General features: G+C 42.3%; 1 protein-coding gene across 1 annotated transcript in view; it reads right to left on the bottom strand.

The window, feature by feature from the left end:
* LOC142497474 (C-Jun-amino-terminal kinase-interacting protein 4-like) overlaps positions 1-8243 on the bottom strand; it is a 66473-nt gene extending 58230 nt beyond the window's left edge. Inside the window, exon 1 of the mRNA XM_075605302.1 lies at positions 6885-8243. Within this exon, the coding sequence (XP_075461417.1) occupies positions 6885-7190 (306 nt within the window). The 5' untranslated portion in view covers positions 7191-8243. The remainder of the gene's footprint in view (positions 1-6884) is intronic.
* Between the last annotated feature and the right edge of the window lie 17714 nt (positions 8244-25957).

Genomic DNA, 25957 nt, shown 5'->3' with positions numbered 1-25957 from the left:
TAAAGAGCAGGACACGCTGAGGGAGCCCAACCCCCTTATAACACTGCGTTATAAGCGGATCGAGTTAAAAATAATGTACAATTGTATGCATTGTATAATAAAGTGTTTAAGATACCAATAAATAGTGTTGTAAAGTATTCATAAATACGAAAATTGGGAGCCACGCTTGCATCGCGTTATAAGCGGATTCGCGTTGTAACGGATTGCATTATAACAGGGTTGAGCTGTACTAACATTATATATATTATACTGTGGGGATTGCTGCACTACGGGAGAGGTTGCTCAGGATGATGCAGTTTGTTTTGGAATCAGAAGAATTTTCTTGTGCGTCAAATTGATCAAAACGCAATATTTGTTTTTTTTCCACATTTGCCGCCAATCCTGTTACCCCAGAAATTGACAGCACCATGGACGCGGTCATTAAACTGATAAGAGAAAAAAACCAAAATGGAATTCGGATATATTAAACCTTGCAGTGGTCGTGGATCCTCCGGCACTTCCGCATCGTGTTCGCTCTGAAAAGTAGTCACATAAGATGCCATTTCGGTTCCGGCAATCAGGAAGCGGGCAGACCTGACTCATACAGTCCCTAAAAACAAGCACTGGGCAATGACGTACAGTGAATGTCATAAGGGGCCCTCGGGTGGCACTTTTATTGAGTTATTATAGAAGTTCCCAACTCCAGTCCTCAAAGGACCACGGACAGTGCAGGTTTTATGGTTATCCTCATTAGCACAGGTGGACCAATTATTTTGACAGAACCCCCTGTGCTCAAGCAGGGACATACTTAAAACCTGCACTGTTAGTTGGGAACCTCTGTCACACACCATATGCCATTAGGAACTTAGGGCAGAAGTACTCAACTCTAGTCCTCAAGACCCCCCCCAGCTCAGATTTTAAGGAGATTCCAGCTTCAGCACTGGTGGCTCAATCAGTGCCACCTGTGCTGAAGCAGGTATATCCTTAAAACCTGGGGGGGGGGGAGGAGGAGGGGAAGATTGAGGACTGGAGTGGAGTACCCCTGGGATAGGGGTTGGAGGCTCAGCAATTCTTCACAGAATGGATGGATTCACAGAAAAGCTTTCTACAGCAAGTGGCCAATACAGTAAAGGAATTAAAAACCGCTTGAGATGAACGCAAGGGTTATCCTAAATATGACACAAAGCCAAGGATCTAATTAGGTCTGAGGCTTCGCAGCAGGTGGAAAAGTGGGCAGACGAGGGGGACCAAGCGGTTCTCATCTGCCATCAGTTCCTGTTTCTAAAATGAGTACAAAATGTGTTGCGTCTGCTTGAGTCTTAATGTTTAAAAAGATTTCCGGAATACTTCTCCATAGCATCAGCTTAAGGTCACAAATAATAATAATAATAATAATAATAATAATAATGTTTAACACAAAGTCACCCTTCTTGGTTTTCTATAAGAACCCTTAGTCACAAACCTCCAATCAAATTAGAACATAGAACAAAATTCTCTCACGGGAAAGAGCAGTAATTGAGGAAATGGGATTGGGTAAAAAACAATCATTTCTAAATGAAAAAACGGGTTAGTAACGAAACAGAAGTGATTTTTACAAATAGAGATGAAAGATATTCGAAGGGAGACAGTATTGACTAATCATAAACAAATACAAACAGATGCAAAAGTCAGAAACAGCTGAAAGAAGGGTTGGTTCATCAATTTCTATTGACAACAGACATTTATAAAAGTTGTATCTTTAATCTTCACATTATTATTTCGTTTAAATGCATTTATATGCAACACGGTCACTGTTCACTAGTCCAGTTGTACCTTTGGAATATTTCATTCAAATGTAGGCTATGTACTGAACAACTATATTCTTATCATGTGTACTGTACAGGCATACCCCGCATTAACGTACGCAATGGGACCGTAGCATGTATGTAAAGCGAAAATGTACTTAAAGTGAAGCACTACCTTTTTTCCACTTATCCATGCATGTACTGTACTGCAATCGTCATATACGTGCATAACTGATGTAAATAACGCATTTGTAACAGGCTCTATAGTCTCCCTGCTTGTGCACAGCTTCGGTACAGGTAGGGAGCCGGTATTGCTGTTCAGGATGTGCTGACAGGCGCATGCGCGAGCTGCCGTTTGCCTATTGGGCGATATGTACTTACTCGCGAGTGTACTTAACGTTAGTGTCCTTAAACCGGGGTATGCCTGTATATGACAAAAACTCAAATAAAAATGATGATACCTCCCCCCCCCCATTAAAAACCAAACAAAGCCCACATAGGTTTAAAATAACCAGTGATTTACACATTGCAGTCCAGTTGCACACAAGTGCAGAGCAATCTGGTACCTAAGGGGTCAATGAAGCTCAAGAAACTGTAGGTTATTGAGGTATATTATTTAAATCACTCCAATTTGCATTACCAAATGCAAAATGCGATATGCGGTTTATTATACACAACACCCCATCCCGGGGACAGCTAACCATGTGCGCCTCACAGGTACTCCCCCATTTTTGTGGGAACACAGGCTTCCAGTGTAACATTCCATATGAACATCACGTTATAATGCAGACTGAACAAATCGCCAACAAGCTTATGTCCCAGTCTGTCAGACTAATCTTAGTAAATGGATTAAGTTAATAATCCGTAAATATGTATTTTCTATGCTTACTCCACTAGAAACTGCCATGCAGAAGAGTCATTAAATTGGGCTGCTACATTTTGGACCCTTGGTCTAGCTGCACATAAGTCTTACACTCTTTGCCCCCAACACATAGGCCCCTAAACATTAAGGAGTTATTAAAGCTGCAGTTCAGTCAATATCCTGCATGTGTGTTTTTTTTAATAAATCAGTTCTGTAGAAAGAAATAATACTTTTAGCATTTTCTGTTTTAAAAAAAAAACTTTTAAAGACCAATTTTCTTGTATTCTATTTTAACAGCCATTTGCTAAGGCACTGCCCTTCATGTCCTGTCACAAGCTCTGGCACACCCCTTTGTCAGCCCTGCCCTCCCTCTAGCACGTCAGTGCAGGACTGCTCATGAATATTCATGAGCTTCCACTGACAGACAAGCAGAATATAAACAGATCCCTTCACTAATTATGTCACCAAATTTCGACCTATCAATACATGGAGAACGAATTGACTGACAGCTATACAGTTCTTTAGGTAATTAGAGATTGCACACAAAACTATTGAAGTAAAAAAAAAAATTAAAAAAAAAAAAAAAGACTGAACTGCAGCTTTAAGCATCAATCCCCATTTTTTCCCCCAGTCCCCCCGAATTCTAGCCGCGGTCATCTAAACTCCGAGGACCCCCGGTTTCCAAAATATATTAAAAACATTTGTGCCACTTTGAGACAAACAAACCCAAACAAATATGGTCATAGCGTCACCAGTAGAAAGATGCAATGCCATATCTTACAGATGTTGTGGCTTTGTACTGGTCCGTGACACTGACCCCGACATTCATTTTGTCTCCACTGAAAAAGCATTCTTGACTTGTGAGAAACTACACACATCTGGAACCTGGGGCTCCCAGGAGTTTTGGGGTGACCTAGTTTAGGTAATCCAAAAATAGAAATAAATAATAATAATAAAAAAAATACTAGCAACTGCTTTAATAACAGAATGAAAGCCGGGACATCATTGGGATATGATGCTGTGGTTTTCTACTGGCTGAATCAGGCAACAAGGGGGTTCCCAGAGCTGAAAATAGCGTTCTACCTTCAGGGGGATCCTCGGGCTCAGATTGTTGCAAATTCATACAGTAGGGCCCCGCTTTACAGCGCTCTGCTCATACAGCGTTTACTAATGTATACCCATATTCATTAGGTTCTACGCTTGTTCCGTTTTTCCGGCGATTTTCAGCATGACGCACTTTAGCGGGTGCGCAACTCCTTGTCAGGTGCCATTTGTCAGCAAAACAGTTGGTTTACAGCTCTGCATCTCTGTTTTCAAAAAAGGTACAATACAGTACAGTAGGGCCCCGCTTTATGGCGATTTCCGCTTTACGGCGGCGGCCTGGAACAGAACCAGCCGTATGAGCGGGGCCCTGCTGTACTCAGAACATCAAATCTGGGAACATTTCTGCTTTCATTTCCCCACACTGCAGATGTGCATGCACCATCAGCGCCAAGTCTACTGAGACCATGTTTTGGTAAAACAGCTTATAAACTACAATTTAAACTCTATTTGCATTTACTCGAATAAAGGCCAAGTGATACAATATTATCGTTTTTGAAGTGGATGAAACTGGTTGAGATCTTTGTGCAGCTTGATAGGTTACAGGCATCACCATTAGATTGTTACATCTTTGAGGATAGGCAATATAAAGCCAGCGAGACGGGAAATACAAGTCTACCATCTACAGTACCATCTGCCAATGGAAAGCCAATAAAACCCAGTTGCAGCAGGAACTTTGACCCCATCTACCATTGACGTCCGGCAAACATTGGTGCCATGTGTGCATTCAATCATGAATGCCACTTCAATGTTGCCCTACGTACAGAGCATTGCTTGCTAAATTACCGCTGCGGTCTGCAATTGAGCGCCCCACTCAGCGGGACAGGCTCCATCCCGCGGCTTCCCATTTTCAGAACAGAGGCTTGTACACGCAGTACCTAGAAGATCATTGGGGAGACCTTCATTCAGCAGTGGATCGACAACCCAGACAAACACACCTGCTCTCACCCACACCTCCCTGCCATCTCCTCCCATGCAAATGGTGTTAACCTGATTTAATCCTGACCAACCTTAAAACTTGCCCCACAAATGAAGCATCCCAATAGCCTACACTCATGGCTATTGTCCCACATCCACAGTCACTCCTACCACCCATTGTGACCAAGCACTGCCATCTACAGCACTTATTCCCTCACCTGCTGTCTCTGTAAGGCCCGGGCCATAGAGGGGTGAGGAGATCCGAGCCGCGCTGACGCTGAGGCTCGCCTGCTGAAATCTGCCCATGCAGGCGAGCCAGCGGGCGCGATCGGAGGCGGGGGGAGACTGAGGGAGGCGGGGCAGTGACGTCGCTGGGTCAATTGCCCGCGACGCACTGACGTCGACGTCACGTTGACGCAGCTCCGCGCTGATTGGATGTTTTCAGCAGACAGCGCGCTGAAAAACAGCTTGGCGCTCGGCTGAAAACTCCAGCGCCTCAGCACGCCTGCGGACGCTCGCGTGAGCCCCCTCTAAAGGCATCCTCATTAAGGATGCAGGGGCTCAGCGCGGAGCATCCGCACGGCTCAGCACAGCCTGTCCTTCTATGGACTCGGCCTAAGTCTCCCATCATACCTCTTAGATTGTAAGCTCTTCGGGGCAGGGATTTCCTTTCCTATTGTCTGATTTTGCTGCGCTTAATGTATTATTATAATTCCCTGTACTGTATTCTTTGTGAAGCACTGAGTACACTTTTGGCGCTATGTAAATAAAGACATACAATACGGGGGCTGAAGATAATTGTTATGAGATACATGCATGTGTGCGTGCATAGATATATAGATTTTAGCCAAAACAGAGTCCTGTATAGAAAGACACAGCACTGCAGAATGTTCAAAAATAGTATATTGCAATACAACAGGAAAACCAAAGTTTCAGTTCAATGAGGAACCTTCATGCCATCATGCCCTCAGTGGAACGAAACTTTGGTTTTCTTGTTTAACTACAATATACTATTTTTTAACAGGTTTGAGAGATGTATTTACTTATACTTTATTACTTACAATGCACCACACACACACACAGTTTCATACGCCCATAATATATATATTTTCTTTAACTGTGCACGCAATGTCTTGTATATAATGTATACCCTGTTCATTTATGTAACTGTATTTGTAACCAAGTATTATTTGTCTTACTCTGTGCCCAGGACATACTTGAAAACGAGAGGTAACTCTCAATGTATTACTTCCTGGTAAAATATTTTATAAATAAATAAAAATAAAATAAATAAACACTATTGTATGTGATCCTGCACATACCACAACTTTAGATAACATTAAGAAACGGAGTCCCTGTCTCAAAGATCTTGCAATCTAAATGTGTGTGTGTGTGTGTGTGTGTACACACTTACATACACACAGCTGTCTGTTTATATAACTATACACTCAAACCTGTAAATTTAAAGGTGTACATTTTTTTTGGGGAGATCCAAAAATGCTGTGGGTGAAATTGTAAAACTGTCTGGCATAGTTCGTAGGCAATGCAAAAAATATATATTACTGTATGTACACCATGTGCCTGTATAGTTTTATATACAGCCCTGCTCAGTCATTACCATTTGAGAAAAAAAAATGAACCACCGGCATAAAATTAGCTACTCATAGTATGTTACCTACAATGTTTTAGCACACACAGCACAATTCAGTCACCTACAGATGGCTTCCAGCTGACGACTAAAAGGCAATATTAAACCTAAACTCTCCGTTGGAAGCAGATATTTTGTTTTACGTATAACAAATACTTCAAGTCAAGTGATCTTTATTTTTAATGATGCCCATTGCTATAACAGGGCCTTGTCATTTCTAGATACGGAAACATGCAAAACACGTCTAAGTTTAACTTTTTTTGGGTGTGGTGGGGTTTACAAGAAACTTGTCAAAAAGTCCCAAAGTGTTATAATAGCATTAGCTATATGGTTCTGGTGTTGCTTTAGCACTTCAATGCCAAAAACACAGAAAGGTTTTAAGGTACTTGGGTCATAATCCAGGTATGGAATAATTTACCCAATGCCGACAACCTCCACTCGTAAATAGGGAGACTTGGCCAGTATGCCTATTTCGGTGAAGGCTTAAGTTTGACAACGCTCTGTTTGGTTGCAATTTTTTCAACAAGCTCAACAGGTGTAAAGTGACGTATGAGACTGGATGGATATTGAGGTCCATAAGAGATGTTCTTACCTCCTCTGCACGCTTCCTCCCATCACGCTCCCTTTCGTATTGAATCAGTAGTCTCTGTTTATCCTCTTGAACCAGCTCCAGTTGCTCCTCTCTTTCCCGCACTTGGGCAAACGTTGTCTCTAGACTTTCAAGGGCCGACACCAGTAAGGGCATCAGGCCAGTGACTGCACCTTGCCCATAAGTACCTATAAGCTTCTCCAGTTCGGAATAGATACTTCCAGCCATGGCTGTCACCATCTCATCATACACCTCCATCGACCTCCCAATCTCTACTTCACTCCCAAAAATCTCCTCCAGGTTATCCATAGCTGGGTGCAGTGAGGACCACAACAGGAGTAGGCCCGACTTCAAAGTTAGCTGCTAAACACTTCCTAAAACTTTTTTGAACACAGGTTTCTTCACACTTGTAGCAATTTCCCTTTTTATGCAAGTTCTAACCGTCAATGTTAACAGCAGAAAACCTCATAAACTAGCACCAACTCTGACCCTTGAACACAGTAATGTGTGATAATGTAAATGAATGCCGGCACCAGACAGTATTCTTACTTCCCTGTTATCACAGTACAGCAGTCAGCAAAACATGTTACTTAGGAACATACAATATATATCTATATATTAGTTGGTCTACCAATTTACAATTCACTCAAGTAACTTAAGTGAGAGAACATTTTTTTTACAGACAAGTTTTACATTCTTTTTAATCTATTTTGGGGGTATAATGAGATTTGTTTTTGTCAGATTATCTCTCTTCAGTCCTGCAAGTCTGACCTCTAAACTAATATATACAAATCCCGCTCTGTAAACCAAACATGCTATCTAAATCTCTTTGTAAACTTTGTTTTTAGATCCATGGCTCATTTTACCTTAAGTCAATGACATAGAAAGTCTTACATAGCACACAATGCATTTGACTATATGGCCAGCACTACCTACCAAGCCTGAATTCTTCTAGCTATCATGTATATAGAGCAAGACTTTGCACAGCAACAACTACTTGGCCAGTGTTCCTCTGGGCTGCCTGTCCCTGTCATTACTACAGCACAAGCACAGAGCTCTCAGCTCCTGGTTATACCAGCAAGCAGCTTCCTCCCAAGTTTCAGCATGTCAGCAGCTTCCCAACAGGGCTTTCATTAGATTAACTCCTCTCCTTTGGGCTCCAGATGCCTTCAACGTTGTCGTCCAGCCTACAGCAGTCAGTGGCATATCCCAGTTCTCCCCATAGTCCCTGCTTCCCGGCTCCACTCCCCCACCCCTCTGACCCTGGCTCACAGTCACTTAGTACGGCGGCCAACCTGTCACTGGTGTAACTTACAGTGTCTGTGATCAGAGGGGGGTGGGGGGGTGAAAGGAGGGAAGGAAGGAGGGGGCCGGGCTCACTGGTTGACTGACACAAGCGCTGACCAATCGGCATCCTGAAGTGGAAAGGTGTTGGCCAATCGGATGCGCTGCCAGGTTAAACCAAGCCGCTTCCTGATCTTTGCAGTCTTTTTGCGGGAGTTGAGGGGGAGGGGAGAAGACTACCTTCTGGGGTGGTCATGTGACATGCGGATCATGTGACGGGGGTTTGGCAGAGCCGCGGAGGACACCTGAGGAGGAGGCGAGCACAGGGCGTCTCCCTGCTGCTAACTAACCTTTGCCGGGGTTGGATGAGGGATCACGCTGCTATCTGATAGCTCTGGTTATTAAGTGCCTGCTCTATACCCAGAAATAGGAACAGCAGCAGCAGTGAGAGCGCAGTGACACGTTTCCCAGGCGCTGTCATCCTGACACTTCCACAGGAGCCACCTGTGAGATCAGTGATAGAGCCCATAGCTTTATTTACTCTGTGCCCAGGACATGCGTGAACACGAGAGGTAACTCTCAATGAACTACTTCCTGGTAAAACATTTTATAAATAAAATTAATAGCTTTATTTACAGGTGTGCTGTAGAAGACGTTATAGCTCCTTCTGATAAGCACAATACAGAATATAATTCAAAATATCACAGAGTTTCCATAGGATTCCTGGTGATAACACAGAATATCCCCCTCAGCTGGAGCTTTGCTACATCTGTATGTTTTATTTGCAATAAGGTAGTCCTATAGTTGAATTATTTCCTTTTGCAGTAGGTTGGAAACACCTCTGTCAGCAAAGGGGTTACGTTGTGATAAGGTGCAGTGCTGTATATTGACCTAACAGTCATATGTTAACCCTTTCGCTGTCAGAGGGGCCTTCTGGCAGCACAGGGTTAACATAATTGAAACTAGATGTTTGATGTCTTAAAAAAGTAAAGATTTTTTTAAAATCATTGTGAAAAACTGGAAATGTCACATAGTTCCACTTTCAACATGAGTCCAAAGGGAGGTGAAACTGTCAGTCTTGTTTGATCCATTTCAATGATAATTACCTCCATTCATGCCCCATCTATGACCGATATCGAACTACAGTAGAAGATAGGGGACACGGCAAAGTGGATTTAATGGTGGTAAACACCAGCCTCAATTTAAGGTTTCAATATTTACAAACATTGTCAAGAAAAGGTAAAAAAAAAATGTATTGTCTTATAGTTTTAACATATTAAAGGTAATATTGCTATTCTATTTGTTCTTGTATGTAACAGCACCTTTGAACTTGCATCCTACCTAGTAATCACTTCTTTTTTGTATGCACGTGTGTGATTTAAGAAATACAGTATTATGCTATTATACTAAAATGAGTATGTAATTAGTTGGGATTTAGAACAAGAGCTCTGTTCGCAAACTGGGGGTGACAGTATTAATATGTAGGTTTTGGTTAGGGGTGACAGTATTATTATGTGGGTATTGGTTTGGGGTGACAGTATTATTATGTAGGTATTGGTTTGGGTTGACTGAATAATTTTGTGGTATTGGTTTTGGGTCACAGTATTATTACATGGGTATTGGTTTGGGGTCACATAGTTATGTGGGTATTGGTTTGGGGTCACAGTATTATTACGTGGGTATTAGTTTTGGGTGACAGTATTATTACGTGGGTATTGGTTTATGGTGACTGTATTATATGGGTATTGGTTTGGGGTCACAGTATTATTACGTGGGTATTAGTTTGGGGTGTATGTACTGTATGTCTTTATATAGCGCCATTAATGTACATATCGCTTCACAGCAGTAATACAAGTGACAATCATATATATAGCACATAAAGGGGAGAAGTGCTTCAGACATAAAAGTAAAATTTAGGAAAAGGCGTCCCTGCTCCAAAGAGCTTACAATCTAATTGGTTGGTAGGAAGAATGTACAGAAACAGTAGGAGGGCGTTCTGGTAAGTGCGTCTGCAAGGGGCCAAGCTTTATGTATGAGTTGTTAATTATCAGCCATGGAGCTACTCATAAGCTTTCTTAGGCCGTGCGTATAGTGCCCGCGACGGGCGACGTCGCCCAAAAACAAATGCATTGCCGCCGCGTGCGCTTATTGTAAGCGCAAAGGCGACCGAGCGACGTCGCGAATTTTGGTAGCTGGCAATATTTGATTTTTCAAACCAATCAAATGCCAGTACGCCCGCGACACCACCGCAAAGCGAAATATAACTTTCGCTAGCGCGACAGATGACGTCACCCGTCGCGGGCACTATACGCGCGGCCATAAGCTGGTGTGTTTTGAGGTGGGTCTTAAAGGTGGATAGAGAGGGTGCTAGTCGGATATTGAGGGGAAGGACATTCCAGAGGTGTGGGGCAGTCAGTGAGAAGGGTTTAAGGCGGAGAGGGCTTTAGAAACAAAGGGGGTAGAGAGAAGACATCCTTGAACAGAACACAAGAGTCGGGCTGGTGTATAGCAAGAAATTAGGGCTGAGATGTAAGTAGGGGCAGAAGAGTGTAAAGCCTTAAAAGTGAGGAGGAGAATTGAGTGTGTGATTCGGGATTTGATCGGAAGCCAGGAGAGGGATTTCAGCAGGGGAGGTGCTGAGTTAGATTTCGGAAATAGTGACAGTATTATTACATTGGTATTGGTTTGGGGTCACAGTATTATTACGTGGGTATTGGTTGGTGGTCACAGTATTATGTAGGTATTGGTTTGGGGTGACAGAATTATTTTGTAGGTATTGGTTGGGGGTGACAGTATTATGTGGTTATTGGTTTGGGGTGACAGTATTATTATGTAGTTGTAGGCTCCTCGGAGCAGGGACTCCTCTTCCTCAATGTTACTTGTATGTCTGAAGCACTTATTCCCATGACCTGTTATTTATATTATTTGTTATTTATATGATTGTCGCGTATTGCAGCTGTGAAGCGCTATGTACATTAATGGCGCTTCATAAAAAAAGACATACAACAATGAAGGTATTGGTTTGGGGTCACATTATTATTATTATTATTATTATTATTATTATTATGTGGTTATAGGTTTGAGGTGACAGTATTATTATGTAGGTATTGGTTTGGCGTGAAAATAAGTCACCCCAAACCAATACCCACATAATACTGTCACCCCAAACCAATACTATATAAGTGCAACGGCGACAATGCGACGGAGCGAATTTTGGTAGCTGGCAATATTTGATTTTTCAAGGGCTGTCGCCTCATGTGACAGCCCCTGAACCAATCATATGCCAGTGCACCCGCGACGCCGCCACAAAGCAAAATATAACTTTCGCTAGTGGCGTCGGGTGACGTCGCGCCGCCCGTCGCGGGCACTATACGCGCGGCCTTAAGCTGGTGTGTTTTGAGTTGGGTCATAAAGGTGGATAGAGAGGGGAAGGGCATTCCAGAGGTGTGGGGCGGTCGGTGAGAAAGGTTTAAGGCGGGAGAGGGCTTTAGACACAAAAGGGGTAGAGAGAAGACATCCTTGAGCAGAACGCAAGAATCGGGATGGTTTATAGCGAGAAATTAGGGCTGAGATGTAAGGAGGAGCAGAAGAGTGTAAAGCCTTAAAAGTGAGGAGGAGAATTGAGTGTGTGATACCGGATTTGATAGGAAGCCAGGAGAGGGATTTCAGCAGGGGAGACGCTGAGTCGGATTTCGGAAATAGAGTGACTATTATTATATTGGCATTGGTTTGGGGGTGACAGAATTATTATTTGGGTATTATTTTGGGGTGACAGAATTATTATGTTGGTATTGGTTTGAGTCAGAGTCAGATTTCAGAAATAGTGACAGTATTATTATGTAGGTATTGGTTTGGGGTCACAGTATTGTTAAGTGGGTAATGATTTGTGGTGACAGTATTATTAAGTGGGTATTGGTTTGGGGTGACTGTATTATTATGTAGGTTATTGGCACATAATTGGTTGTGGTTAAAACATGACAAAAATCCTCCAGGGGGCACTAAATTCAGAAAACATTCAATAGTGCATCTACGCGTCTCACATACAGATGTAGCAGACATTAACGCTCCGTTAACGCGATGGGTTGTGTTAATGTTAGTATGTTATTTAAGTAATAATCCCCTCAGAACAGGGCATTACTGGCCATAATGCCCTGGCTGGAAGAGTTGAATGCCCGAGGCGAAGCCGAGGGACTTTAACCCAGCCAGGGCATTATTGGCCAGTAATGCCCTGTTCTGAGGGGATTATTACTATTATAGGCTAAATGTAGGCTTATTTTCATAAATAATAGACACTTTTGTATAGTTACAGTATATAGATTTTGTTTATTAAAATAAAATGGTAAAAACATTAAAACACCTATATACGCTTACACTGCAGCTATCTATATCCACACTGCCGCCCCCTCTGTATACACACACACACACACACACACACACACACACACACACACACACACACACACACACACACACACACACTGCAGCTCTACACACACACACACACACACACACACACTGCAGCTCTATACACACACACACACACACACACACACTGCAGCTCTACACACACACACACTGCAGCTCTACACACACACACACACACACTGCAGCTCTACACACACACACACACACACACACTGCAGCTCTATATACACACACACACACACACACACACACACACACACACACTGCAGCTCTACACACACACACACTGCAGCTCTACACACACACACACACACACTGCAGCTCTACACACACACTGCAGCTCTACACACACACACACACACACACACACACACACACACTGCAGCTCTACACACACACACTCGCACACACTGCAGCTCTACACACACACACACACACACACTGCAGCTCTACACACACACACTCGCACACACTGCAGCTCTACACACACACACACACACACACACACACACTGCAGCTCTACACACACACCCACACACTACAGTTCTACACACACTGCAGTTCTACACACACACACACTGCAGCTCTACACACACACACACACACTGCAGCTCTACACACACACACACACAGAGAAACTGCAGCTACAAACAAACTAAAGACAGCCACTTACTTTGCAGCTACACTAACACTCTCTCTCTCTCCTCAACTCAAAATGAAGCTCTGTTCACGGAGGGAGGGGAAGGAGTCACTGCCTGCTGCAGCTATCTGACCAATCCCCTGCCCTGTCTGAGAGCTGATCCTGCCTCCTGACCAATCCCCTGCCTCAGAGCTGAAAGCTGATTGGCTGGAAATAAACAGATTGCAAGCTGCAAAGATTCCGGGCATTACTGAATGAAGAATGACCGGAATTTTAACCAATCAGAGAGCAGGGATTTCAATAATGCCAGGAATTTTACAGCTTTAGCCTATAATTAACAGTAGCGCCTCATTGAAATCTGTTTCAGTAGATAACACACATGTTGTTCCTGAACAAGTTATTGTGTGCATTATTTTGGGTTTACAGGGGGTAATAACGTCTGCCACATCTGCAGGCTTTCCAAGCCTGTTCCAGTCTCTAACATATTACAGTGTTTAGGCCGGAGATTTTACCATACTGAAGGCGGCTCTGTAAACATTCCTGTGAGACAATTCACAACAAATATTCAGCCTGAACCATCATGGATAAGGAAGTACAGAGGCAGCACACCCACTCAGACAGGTGTTTTGTTGTTTTTAGTAGGTAGCAGGCTACAAATGCACTGTCATGTAGTGATTACATTACAATGGTTTGGTATATATTTTTTTCAACTTCCTATAGTGTAATGTTTTATTCTGCTAGAGAAATTTGATAAATTGGCTCCGTTTGAGCCACCTGTGCTGATGCAGGGGCAGATTGAGCTACGTGTGCTGAAGCTGGGATTTCCTGAAAACCTGACGTTTTTGGGAGAGGGGAGGCTAGAGTTGAGCACCCCTGTCTTAGGGCTCTCAATGGTTTAAGTGAGGGTCACAGATGGGAATATGGTGCTGGAGAAACTCTGGTTCAGAAAAGAAAACAGGATCCCAGTTGGAGCACTGCTGCTTTTTAACCTGGACAGATGAACACAAGAATCCAAAAAAATGTATTTGTAATAATAGCAGTAAGAGTCGTCTTCTACCCGCTTTAATAGCTTATAAGACTTTTTGTGCTTGGTGCAGGAACCGCGGACAACGTGTATATTGTAATAAACGTAGTACTTTTTATTTTTATTTTTTATAACATTTGAACTGCAGAAGCCTTTCATTCATTTGTTACATCGTTGACACATTCTGCCTCTCCTCTGCCTTCTTACCAATAGCTAGTAGTTAGGACACTGAGTGGTAGTCAGCAATGTGGGAGGCAGGAATTCTTCAGGTTCCTCTTATATTGTGAAGATCGGTGCAGTCTCCGCCCTCCCCGAGAATTCAGGATCAGCGCCGGACCCGCCCTTGTGTTAACTCTTATCGTCGGAACAGCTGGTGCCTCATGAGCATCTGCTGTGCAGACTCCTCCCAGTGACGACCCAGTGGTCTGATCTGTAATTATCATTTCAGCCGTGCAGCCTGTCCTTGGATTGTCAATTCAATTTAAGACAACTATCACCTTCAGTTTTGCAGCCTCTCCTTCGATTGGCTACCCGTCCTTTAAATGCTGAGCGATTCATTGTGCAAATCGGCTGAGCATTGTAGTTCTTTCCAAGTGACGAAGTGCCGTCCACAAGCTTCTGCTTGCCGTGTCCTGTCTTCCATTGATTTACATTGTCTTGTATTCCAGTTACCTCGTACACGGATCTCTACTCCACCTCCCGGATCTCACTAACGTTCGGCTTGGATATCTACCACTCTACTTTCTACTACCCTCGACTTCGGTTTGGATACCTACCATTCTACTACCTTTGACCTCAACTAACCTCCAATCTCCTAACCTCGATCACGGCAAGTATATCTACTACCTTATCTCTCTAACCCTGACCTGGCTACACGACGACGAACCTTGCACGCCAGACGTGGCCTCTCGGCTATGGGTCGCTGTTTACAAATACCCACCTCGGCCTCACTGTCTCGTCCTGTTTGTGTCGAGCACCCGTTACATATATCTATGCAGATGTGTTCTTCCAGAACTAAATGCCTTAATAAAAACTTGTGTTAAACTGCACTGTTTTTCGACTGTACGATGTTTGAGATAATAAACGTCTGAAGGTCAAATATTTAATGCAAACAACTTGGCATTTAAATGTTGTGGAGAGGTAACAATGGATGTCGGGAGAAGGAGTGGCTCAGTGAGTATAGACACTGACTGGTGCTGTGTTTGCAGGGGAACCTGGTTCAATTCCCGTTGTCAGATCCTTGTGATCTTGGGCAAGTCACTTTATCTCCCTGTGCCTCAAGCACCAAAAACATAGATTGTAAGCTCCAGGGACTGTCTGCAAAATGTCTCTGTAAAGCGCTACGTTAAACTAGCAGCGCTATACAAGAGCAAATTATTATTATTATTATTATTATGTCTTTTGGAGCTGAATAATACATTGATTTTAAGGAGGCATTGACAGTTGGGTATACTGGCCCAAAAACATTATTATATTGGACTCCTGACTTACTGTAAATGACTGAGGCTCCATTGAAATCTGTAAGATTATTGGTGAAAAACTAGTGAGATGACTGGTACGTGTATTTCGAGTTATTGATAAGCTTGCAGGAAGAAATCTGATGTGACTTACTAATGTGAACATTGTGCAAAAAGATACATACAGTATGATCTTTGTGACTGTGAGTTATGGCTAACAGTGTCTAAATTCAGTGCAATAACCACTGTAGCAGGGGGAGTTTTGATCTGCGCTCGTGCTTCCTAATTTGTTCAGAAGTGAATCCGATTCTCCTTGCAGCTGCTGTGTCTGGAGGTTCTCCTCACCTTCACAGTTATCCAGCGAAGACAGGCCCCACGGATAGGGTAAGCATAGGAAAGAACACACAGAGCGCACCAAAGGTGAAGTAAAAGTATATATTAAACATACTGCATTTTTGTAAGTGTAGACTTACATTTAAGATAACGATGATTCAGCAGATGCCTAAAAGAATATGTCCATGCTGCTAAGTTCGTGATCCAAACAGGTAAGAGATGGAGTAGGTCTTGAAGCTGTATATCCTGCGTGCTGGGATCAGCTGTCATTCAGTGCAGACCTTCCACTTCTGGTATCGTGAGTCCCATGTGTGTGCAGTCAAGCACGTCTCACTTCCAATTTCCTCCGATCATGAACTTTCAAATAGCAGCTTCACAGGATAACATAAAATACTCTCTGGTAGAGGTGGTAGAGAGTATTTTATGCTGTCTTGTGAAGCTGCTATGTTTAATATACACCTTTACTTCACCCTTGGTACGCTCTGTGTGTTCTTTCCCATAACCACTGTAGGTTTAGCAGTATTAGGCCATCAGATATTTACAAGAATAAAACATATAATACATACAACTTAAAATATAATGAGGTCCCTGCAAAGTGCTTACAATCGAAAAGGGCAGTGATGACTAAGGATAGGTGGGGTTGCAAGGCCATTCGGATGGTATTACCATAGGTTTATAAGGAGGGTGCTGGGGAGGCCTCTTTAAATACTCTGGAACCAGGGTCACGTGTAGGATGTGAATGAGGCCAGATCGCTTAACTCATCCCTCTTTGAAAGCACAACAAGTCCTTATGTATTTTCTTAACTTTATTGGATAAGTCACAGCAAATAAAGGGTACTTGTAGATGTTGTGGAGTGGTAAGAGAGTGCTTCTGTATCAAGGGAAGGTAAAAACGGAATGGCCTTGCCAGGGGGTAGATAGCATGAGAGGTACTCACTCAGCCTGCTTAGGATGGAAAAGGAAGTGAGTAATCTTTGTCACACAGGAATAGTGACAGGATTATGCTACTTGTAAATACAGACAGGAGAGTATGGAAAAGTCCACTTAGCCAGGGGAATTAAAGAGGTTGGCAAGGCAACCAGCTACTGGCAGTGTAAGAAGGGAATGTGTAACAATAATGTATTGATTACACAGGCACTGTCCGTTTTCAGAACAGGGAAAACATGCAACTGACATATAAAGGGCTGAGCTGCAAAGGGGGGAACAGAAATGAACAATCCTGTTCCAGGACATTATAGTGGTGGGTTTTGAAAGTGCATGGTGGGGCACAGGGTAAGGAATACCAACTAATCTCCCTTAGAGGGAGGGGGTGGGATGGGTGTTACATATGGATGCACCAATGATACATATTAAATTAACAGAGCAAAACTGCAGGAAGGATCAAGACTGTTAGGAATCTGATTTCTCAGCGCCGTCCGCACAACACACAGACTACCCTCAGGGAGACTCGGTGCGCACCGCGCAACCTCCGCTTACCTGCCTCCACAGGCTGTCAGCTCCTCTGTCGCCGCAGGGTCCCTCCTCCTCAGTGGCAGGCGCGGGTCCTCCGTCCCGCACGCACACGTGTGTCCTCCAACGCTGGTCGCTTGCACACGCAGCTTGCAGAGCGCACGCCCAGCATTCACTCTTCTACTTCCACTCCTGCTGTGAGGCTCCGCCACACCAATCCAGAGAAGCTCCCTGCAGTCCTTCTGACCCGCCCCCATCCATGATTGGTCAGCCCAGCCTTATCTAGCATCTCTGAGCCCTCACTCATCGCTCGACATAGTCTCTGAATGGAAGTGTTTGGTGTACTCTCGGTTACTACAGGTTTTGACAAGGCTCGTACGACTACCCCCTTTGGCTCTCGACTTCAGCTCTCCTTGGACTACGTATATTCTGGCATCCCACGATCACGGCTTGGACTACAACCTTCCTCATCTCTCCGCTCCCTGACCTCGGCAAGGCAATCACTATTCTACTCAGATACCCGGTACCGGCAAGTATTGTCTACGTTACTTACATCTGGCCTGGCAACGCTTAATACCACACTCCGGACACGCTCCCTTTGCTGCGGGTGCGTGTATTCCTACCTCCCCCTTCAGCACAGGGGACGGGTCTGGTCTGCGGGCAGCACCGGCGTAACAAAGACTGACTCCAATCTGGAAATATTTATTGTCTTTTAGATTGGCTTGGGAGTTCTTTTCATGGTGTATACCACGTAATATATAGTGAGAGTATATCTTATTTTCATTTCAACTATATTAGCTATGTCTACACTATTTTGTTCTATAGAAGGGCTCAGCCCATGTGTGCTTCACACGCCACTGCCGCCCTCCGCAAAATAATGACGGGGTTGACTTTTTTTTATTTCCCCACCTACTCTCCATCCTTCCTCCTTATCGCTCTTCTCCACTTCTCTCTCTATCTTTCCCCACTCCTCTCCCTCCCTTCTCTTTCCACCGCATCTTTCATTTAATACCTTATGATGTCATCAATTCCTTCCGCCTCTCCTCCAGTATTCTTGATTTCTCCTCGCATGTCAACTGACTTACTCTCTTTGTGTCTAATCTTTATAGCTGGCTGACTCTTCATGTCTGCCACCAATTTATGTGCATTATGATGTCAATGAGGCGCGGGCAAAATAATTTACAATATAGAGAGAGATTGCGACCTGTAGAGTGTCTTAGGCCTGGGACATAGTAGGATGAGCCGCGCTGAGCCGCGCTGAGCAGATGCACTTCCCCCTGCATCTGTCATCAGCGTGGCTTTAGCAGCCGCTTCCGCATGCATGCGGAGACTCAGAAAATTTGCCGAGACAGGCAAGTTTAAAATTTGCCACTTGGGGAAGCGGAGGAGCGGTCACGTGACCACTCACTTCCAATGGGAGCGAGTGATTATTGTGTTATTATATTCTTTATCATTATCCCCACCCCTTCATCACCACCTGCTACTAATTGGGTAATATCCCTAAAAGAGCAGGAACAAGACACCAAGATAGGACCACACTCACATTGGCCCGTGTGAGTGTTAGATCATACCATTTTATTTTAGTGGTTTATCTATACCCCATCCTCCCCCCCCATTGACGCCTCTATATACATATGCCTTAACCCTATCCTCTCTTTTGTTTATATGAGAGGAAATTCCCCTGGAGTGAAACACTGAACCACGAAGCAATAAGGACATACATCAAGAAGAAGAACTCACATCGTGGAGAGAAAAGGATCATTGCAAGATCACGGGATCCCCAAAGAAACCTTGATGTGACTGAGCTTACACAAGGCCGTGTAAGTTATATATTACCATTTTTACCTTCTCACCCACATATACACATTTATGTATATTCGCCCTTTCAATTGGACATCAGCCACCTGAGCCATTACGTTCGCTCAGGGTATAACCGCTCTATTTTAAGTGTTAATTACTAGACTCATTACACTGCCTGTTTCCCACAACTGTGCTCCCCCATCCTTTCTGTATTCATTGCCTACAAGGGTCCTGGATAGATCCTGCTGGGGTTCCGAGTCACAGGAGGACATCACTTGAAAATCACACTCAGGCAGTATCATACTCCGCTTTTTTATATTTCCGCATATCTGACATAGCTCTACAGAGAGAGCGCCCGGGTACCCCCTCAAACATAACATTTATTGTGCCTGTCTCCAAATATTCACAATTAACTGCCCAATCATGTATACATGACAAATGCATTTGTGCAATGGCTATCACTTTATCCTATATTTGTATTTGCAGTATTTTGATGCAGAGAAAGGCAAACAAAAAACCTCAGTGGTACATTATCCAATGATATCTCATAAGGGGGAAATATTTTTCCATCCAAATAATGGCAGTCGGATTTCTCCCTGGATCGACATCCTTCCCATGTTTACTTATTTGATATATCCCTGTATACATTACCTTTCCTTTATAAAAAAGATGTTCAACCTTTTTTTTGAAGATATACGTTGTATCTGCCATCACAGTCTCCATGGGTAATGAATTCCACACTTTAACTGCCCTTACTGTAAAGAATCCTTTCCTTTGTTGCTGGTGAAATCTCCTTTCCTCCAACCTTAAGGGATGACCCTGTGTCGTTTGTACTGCCCTTGGGATCAATAGTTCTTTTGAAAGCACCTTGTTTTGTTCCAGAATAATTTTGTGTATAGTTATCATATCCCCTCTTGGATGCCTCTTTCCTAATGTAAACAAATCTAAATTGCTAGCCTCGCCTCATAAATCAGAATTTTCATCCCCTTTATTAGTTTGGTGGCTTTTTCTAGTTCCATAATGTCTTTTTTATGGAGTGGTGCCCAAAACTGTACTCCATATTCAAGGTGTGGTCTTACTAATGCAGTGGCATAATTATACTTGCTATCCTTCAATCCATTTCCTGTTTAATGCCAGAGAAGATCTTATTTGCCTTTGCATCTACTGCATGACATTGGGCACTATTGCTAAGCCTGCTGTCTACAAGCACTCCTAAATCCTTCTTCATCAAGGATTCCCCTAATTTATCCCCATTAAATTTGTAAGTCGCCTGTTTATTCTTGCTTCCCAAATGCATTACCTTACATTTATCTGTATTAAACCACATCTGCCATTTACCTGCCCAAGTTTCCAGTCTCTCCAAGTCCTTCTGGAGAGAAATTACATACTGCTCTGATTCTACCTTACACAATTTAGTGCCATCAGCAAAGATGGAGACTTTGCTCTCTATGCCAACCTCACAGTCATTAATAAATAAGTTAAAAAGCAGGGGTTCCAGTACCGATCCCTGAGGTACTTCACACACAACTTTACCTAACCTCAAAAGAAACTAATAAAGTTAGTTTGGCACAAAGGAAGGATAACCCCAAACGGGGTCAATATGTACCCCGCACAACACCAACAAGGAGGATAGATGAATGTCCTGTATTATGACAGGAAACTACACTGCAATAACGGATGTAAGGGTGGTGCTGACTGGGAATGTATACTGTAATGAACAAAAGAAAGAAAGCTCCCTATTGTGTCGCACTAGAGAAAACACCCTTAACTGAATTAAAAATACTATTTATTGATGAATTAATTAAAATATATTTTTGCAGCGAGATATACAGTGAACCAAATGATTAAAACAAATTAAAAATGAAGGAGGCGTCTGTGTGCTATATATATCAAAACAACAGTGTGAATGAGGGAATAGCTATTAATCACTATCTTTTCCCACGGTTATATTAGACTAGCCATGGTAGTGGCTATTCCTATACAATTGTAAGTCGTCAGATAACTACTCCTATATAGCTGAGAGTGTTGATGATTAAGGAGGGCTACTAGCTCTGTGTGTCAATAACAATGTTTGTATGTGGGGTATTGTTAATCCACACCTCTATATTCACATACACAGTATTACCAGACCACCAGGTTCAGAAATAACTGAGCCTGTAGGCCTGTCCTGGTGAACCACTTGACAAGTAATAGCCAAATACTCCTATAGAAGGAATATAGAGGACATAGCTCTCTTAGACCACAATCTAAGAGTCTGACACTCAAATTGCAGAAATATATAGGATGTAGTCAGAGCGTTGTGCTTCCCATGACGAAGACTCCGAAACGCTCGGAGAGAAATGAAGCACCAGACCCCTCCGACTAGCCTGCGCACCTGGTAGTGACGCTGAGCCTGCCCAACATATGTTTCACCGTTTTGGCTTCATAGTTTGGCACAACCTATCTTTCATAAATCCATGCTGACTATTACTAATAATTTTGTTTTCCATTAGGTATTCCTGAATATTACCTTCAAGTAGCTTCCCCACTATTGAAGTCAGGCTTACAGGTCTGTAGTTCCCTGGTTGTGATCTAGCGCCCTTTTTAAATATACAGTAGGCACCACGTCTGCTTTATGCCAATCTTGTGGTACGGAGGCTGTGGAAATGGAATCCTTCAATATTAAATAGCCAAACCATTATATTACTGAACTTAACTCCTTTAAAAACCCGTGGGTACATGCCAACGGGGCCAGGTGCTTTATTTACTTTAATTTTATCAAGCCGCCTATGCACTTCTTGCTCAGTTAGCTATTTTAGATATTGCGGCTCTATAGAGCGTCTTAGATGTCTCCAAATGTTCACAATTATTGTGTATACATGACGAAAATGCATTTGTGTGGTGGCTGCACTGTGTGTAAAGAACATTCACGACTCAAAGAGAGAACAACTTTTTTTCAGTTTCAGTATTTTTTTTTTATTCAATCTTGATATAAAAAGACATCTTTACAAATAATAAATAACTACTTTACAAAACATAATAATAAATTAAATAACTTACAAAAAGGAAACAAAAATATATCATCTTTAAAGCAGCAGTCCACACCGTTTGTTTGTTTGTTTTTTTGTGTGCGGGCGGGTTATTGTAAAAAAGATGAAAAATGTTACCTCGTTGGAAACGATCTGCTCTACCCTGACTTCTAGAGACATCCCCCCTCCCCCTGCGTCACCAGCAGGTTCTGCACTGGGTAAGAATATTTGCCTGGGTGACAGTATGGCCATGGGTATCGGCCTAGAAAGCTGCAACTTTCTTGGAAGATAATGTCAGGACTTTCTATTAATGACCACGTGGACATTTTTGTACTTTTTTTTTTCTTTGTCCGTGTTTCAAAACACAGGCGCTAAAAGCTACAAATATCCTGGGAAGCTATACGGTTCCCTGAGGTCGGGCAACCCTCCCTCCCCAGTTAAAGTACATTAAAACAAACAAAAAAAAATGGGGACTGCTGTTTAACAAGATGGTGGAAACTATATTTTAAGACTAATGTGAACATTTTGCCTTTTACCTTTTTACTGCTCGAACAATGTGTAATTATCGTTTTCATTATTTCTTAAATTCACTTTAACAACATGGAAAGTAAATAAATATAAGAGAGAAGTTACAAAGCTGTTTTAGCCTATTCTAGAGAGATGTGCTAAGCATTTGTATTAAACACCCCTAAAGCACTACAGAGTGAAAATGGATTTCTGCATATTGCAATGAAGTAATACAGCATTTCTTGGATGATGTGGAATATAAATTGTACCTGAGCTGGCTTGTTTGGCCTTTACACAGTTTTAAAAGCGGCCTCCCTTATATCACTATTTCATAGATCCATGAATTATTACTAGGCGCAATCTTGCACTTGTTTGTGCGAATAATTTAGTAGGCATGTACAGTAGGTGCTCTCTAGTGGTGTAATGATGTATTGCAAGTGCATGCTGGTGATCTGAACATGTTACTCACTTGACATTCCCTCTGCTACATTGTGTGCGTGTTTTAATTATGCAAAACTGCAATATGATTTTATCTGTGGACTCAAAAGCCCAAACTTACAAACGAACTTTCTTTATCTGTCTGTTTCAGTTGGAACTTTTAAGAACTGAGGAGTGGCTCAGTGAGTAAAGACTGACTCTTATAACAATGATATTGAGTTTGAACCTGGTTCAATTCCCAGTGTTGGCTTCTTGTGACCTTGGGTAAGTCACTTTATCTCCCTGTGCCTCAGGCACCAAAAACATAGATTGTAAACTCATCCGGGCAGGGGCTGTTTCTGTAAGATTCTTATATACTGTGAACCGTGCTCTATACTGTAATTGTGAAGCACTTTGAAAAGTGCTATATGAAATGTATTCTTAAGTCAAGTTGCATGTTAAGTTAAAATAAAATGCTGTGTAACTACTATGTAAACTTTCATTGTAATAAGGTAAAGGCAAAATTAAATATTGCAATGCTTTAAAGGTTCTTTAATTTTTTTGTTTTTTTTTTTACCGGGTCGTGCCATGTTTTAGAAATCTGATTTGTAGTTTCTGGCATAATTATTTTTTTTTTTTTGTAAACTCTGATATAACTGTAGTACTGTAAAACTGCATGTTACTACCAACTAGATTATCATCTGATACCAGAATCAGGTTGCTTATTAAATAAAAAATGTAAATACAAAAATGGTTTATTTTAAGGATTGACCTAGAGTAAAAAGTACACAAAATAATAATGCATCCGATCTTGAAGACACGTTCTGAAGATAAGTTAGCAACATGTGTCACCTGGGTATATTGCAAGTCTCGCACTTCACCTGATGTGCCTACGACCTGTTACTTAAAAGAATCAGGATACTACAAATTGAATTCTACTATAGTGAGGTAACTTCAGGATTTAGAACAGCTCCTCATCCCAAAAAATCAAATTTAAAAGGTTTAATAAATAACTACAACTATAAATAACATAGCATAAAAAGAAACATGAAAACCACATAAAGAAACCTCCTATGTGCAAAGGCTTTGAACAGTCAATCTGTATTCTGCATTCAAACAGCATTGGCAATCTCTATAAAAAAAAAAAGTCTCTGAGTTGTATGTTTGTAACATTTCCGTGACTTTTACATCACTGTTGCATTGGTTAATACAATTCCCTACACCCATCCAGTTGCCTGATATTATAGGCGAAAACCAACAAAGGGATTGCTGAAAATTTGCTCCGTACGTTGAAGTCATTGTCAACTAACCGAAGACGTGGGATCAACAAAGAACACCTTGTTGCTAAACAGAACATTTTCCAAGGCATAAAAACAAATATTGTTCGTCAAAGTTCATACAGCAACGGATTAAACCAACGTGGCCAAATGGTTTTTTTCAAGTTATTAAGGTTGTGCTATCAAAGAATCAATTAGGTATGTCATGAGAAATGGAAGGGCACAGTTTCTGTTAAATGTAGAATTCACATTGTTAACCGGTTTTAGGCACTGTAGTACAGGGGGCTCAAGACCCCGAACAGGTCAGGTTTTAAGGATATCCCAGCTTCAGCACAGGTGGCTCAAGTAGTCCCTGCTTCAGTACAGTTGGCTCAGTCTTTGCGTCTTTGACTGAGCCATTGATTGAGCCACCTGTGCTGAAGCTGCGATATCCTTAAAACCTGACCTGTTGGGTACTTAGGACTGGAGTTGAGCCCCCCTGATGTAGTAGAATCTGTTCCACAAATGGGGGAAATAAGTGCAAGATGTAAAAGGCAGATATGGATTTATCCAAGCAGTCACAAGGTGGCGTGTCCCCATTGCTTTACAAAACACCATTGGCATTACAGATCTGTCAAACAGCTTGGCTGAGAAAAGCCAGCTTGTTATAACAAGGCATAATATTTCGGCACATCTCTAAGTGGAAGGATTGAGTGCTGGGCTGCTAGGTGTCACACCCTTTCAGAGCAGACCATGTGTGAGAGGGAGAAAGAGAGGAAAAGCCTACAAAGGTTGTGAGGGAAAGAGGAGGAATAAGAAGACCAATAGCTGAAGAAAATATGATGTAACTGAAGAACATAATAATAATCTCCTATATAGGGGGGCAATATTCACTCAAATAGAATTGGAGCATTTTTGCATTAAAAGCAGGGTAGTGCCGATTTGTCCCAGTGCAGAACTTTAAAGGCACTTGGTACAAAAACCTTTTTTAATGACTACATACTATAACGCAGGACTGTAAGTAACTGTGTGCTGCAGCAGGACACTGCAAGGTTTTTTAATACAACATACAGTAGACAGCTGTGTAATCTGCACTGTGCAACAATTCTAACCAACAGGAAAGTTTGTTCCCACGCTATGAATTTGTTTACTATTGTTTGGAGAGGATCACGAGATGTAATTAATAGGGGACGTCATAAATATCTTTGTGGTCTTTGGCTCTGTATAGAAAAGAAGCTTCAAATGGTTGGAAATGTCAGTATTTGTTTTTTAGTGCCGCGTTTATATTCATTTAAATACTGGATATATGACCATACTTCCTCTCTGCATCTGTCTTGTTTTCTACTGTACTTTCCTGGATTTTTTTTCTTAAAAAGAGAGAGGCAGAAAAGAGTAAAAATAGCAGGAACACGAGTTGATTTCCTGTAACAAAAGCTCCAGTCATTCTGAAAATGTCCACATCAAAACACATACACT

Source organism: Ascaphus truei, chromosome 6 (assembly GCF_040206685.1).
Source record: "Ascaphus truei isolate aAscTru1 chromosome 6, aAscTru1.hap1, whole genome shotgun sequence".
Lineage (NCBI taxonomy): Eukaryota > Metazoa > Chordata > Amphibia > Anura > Ascaphidae > Ascaphus > Ascaphus truei.
This window is presented reverse-complemented; position numbering and strand designations above follow the sequence as displayed.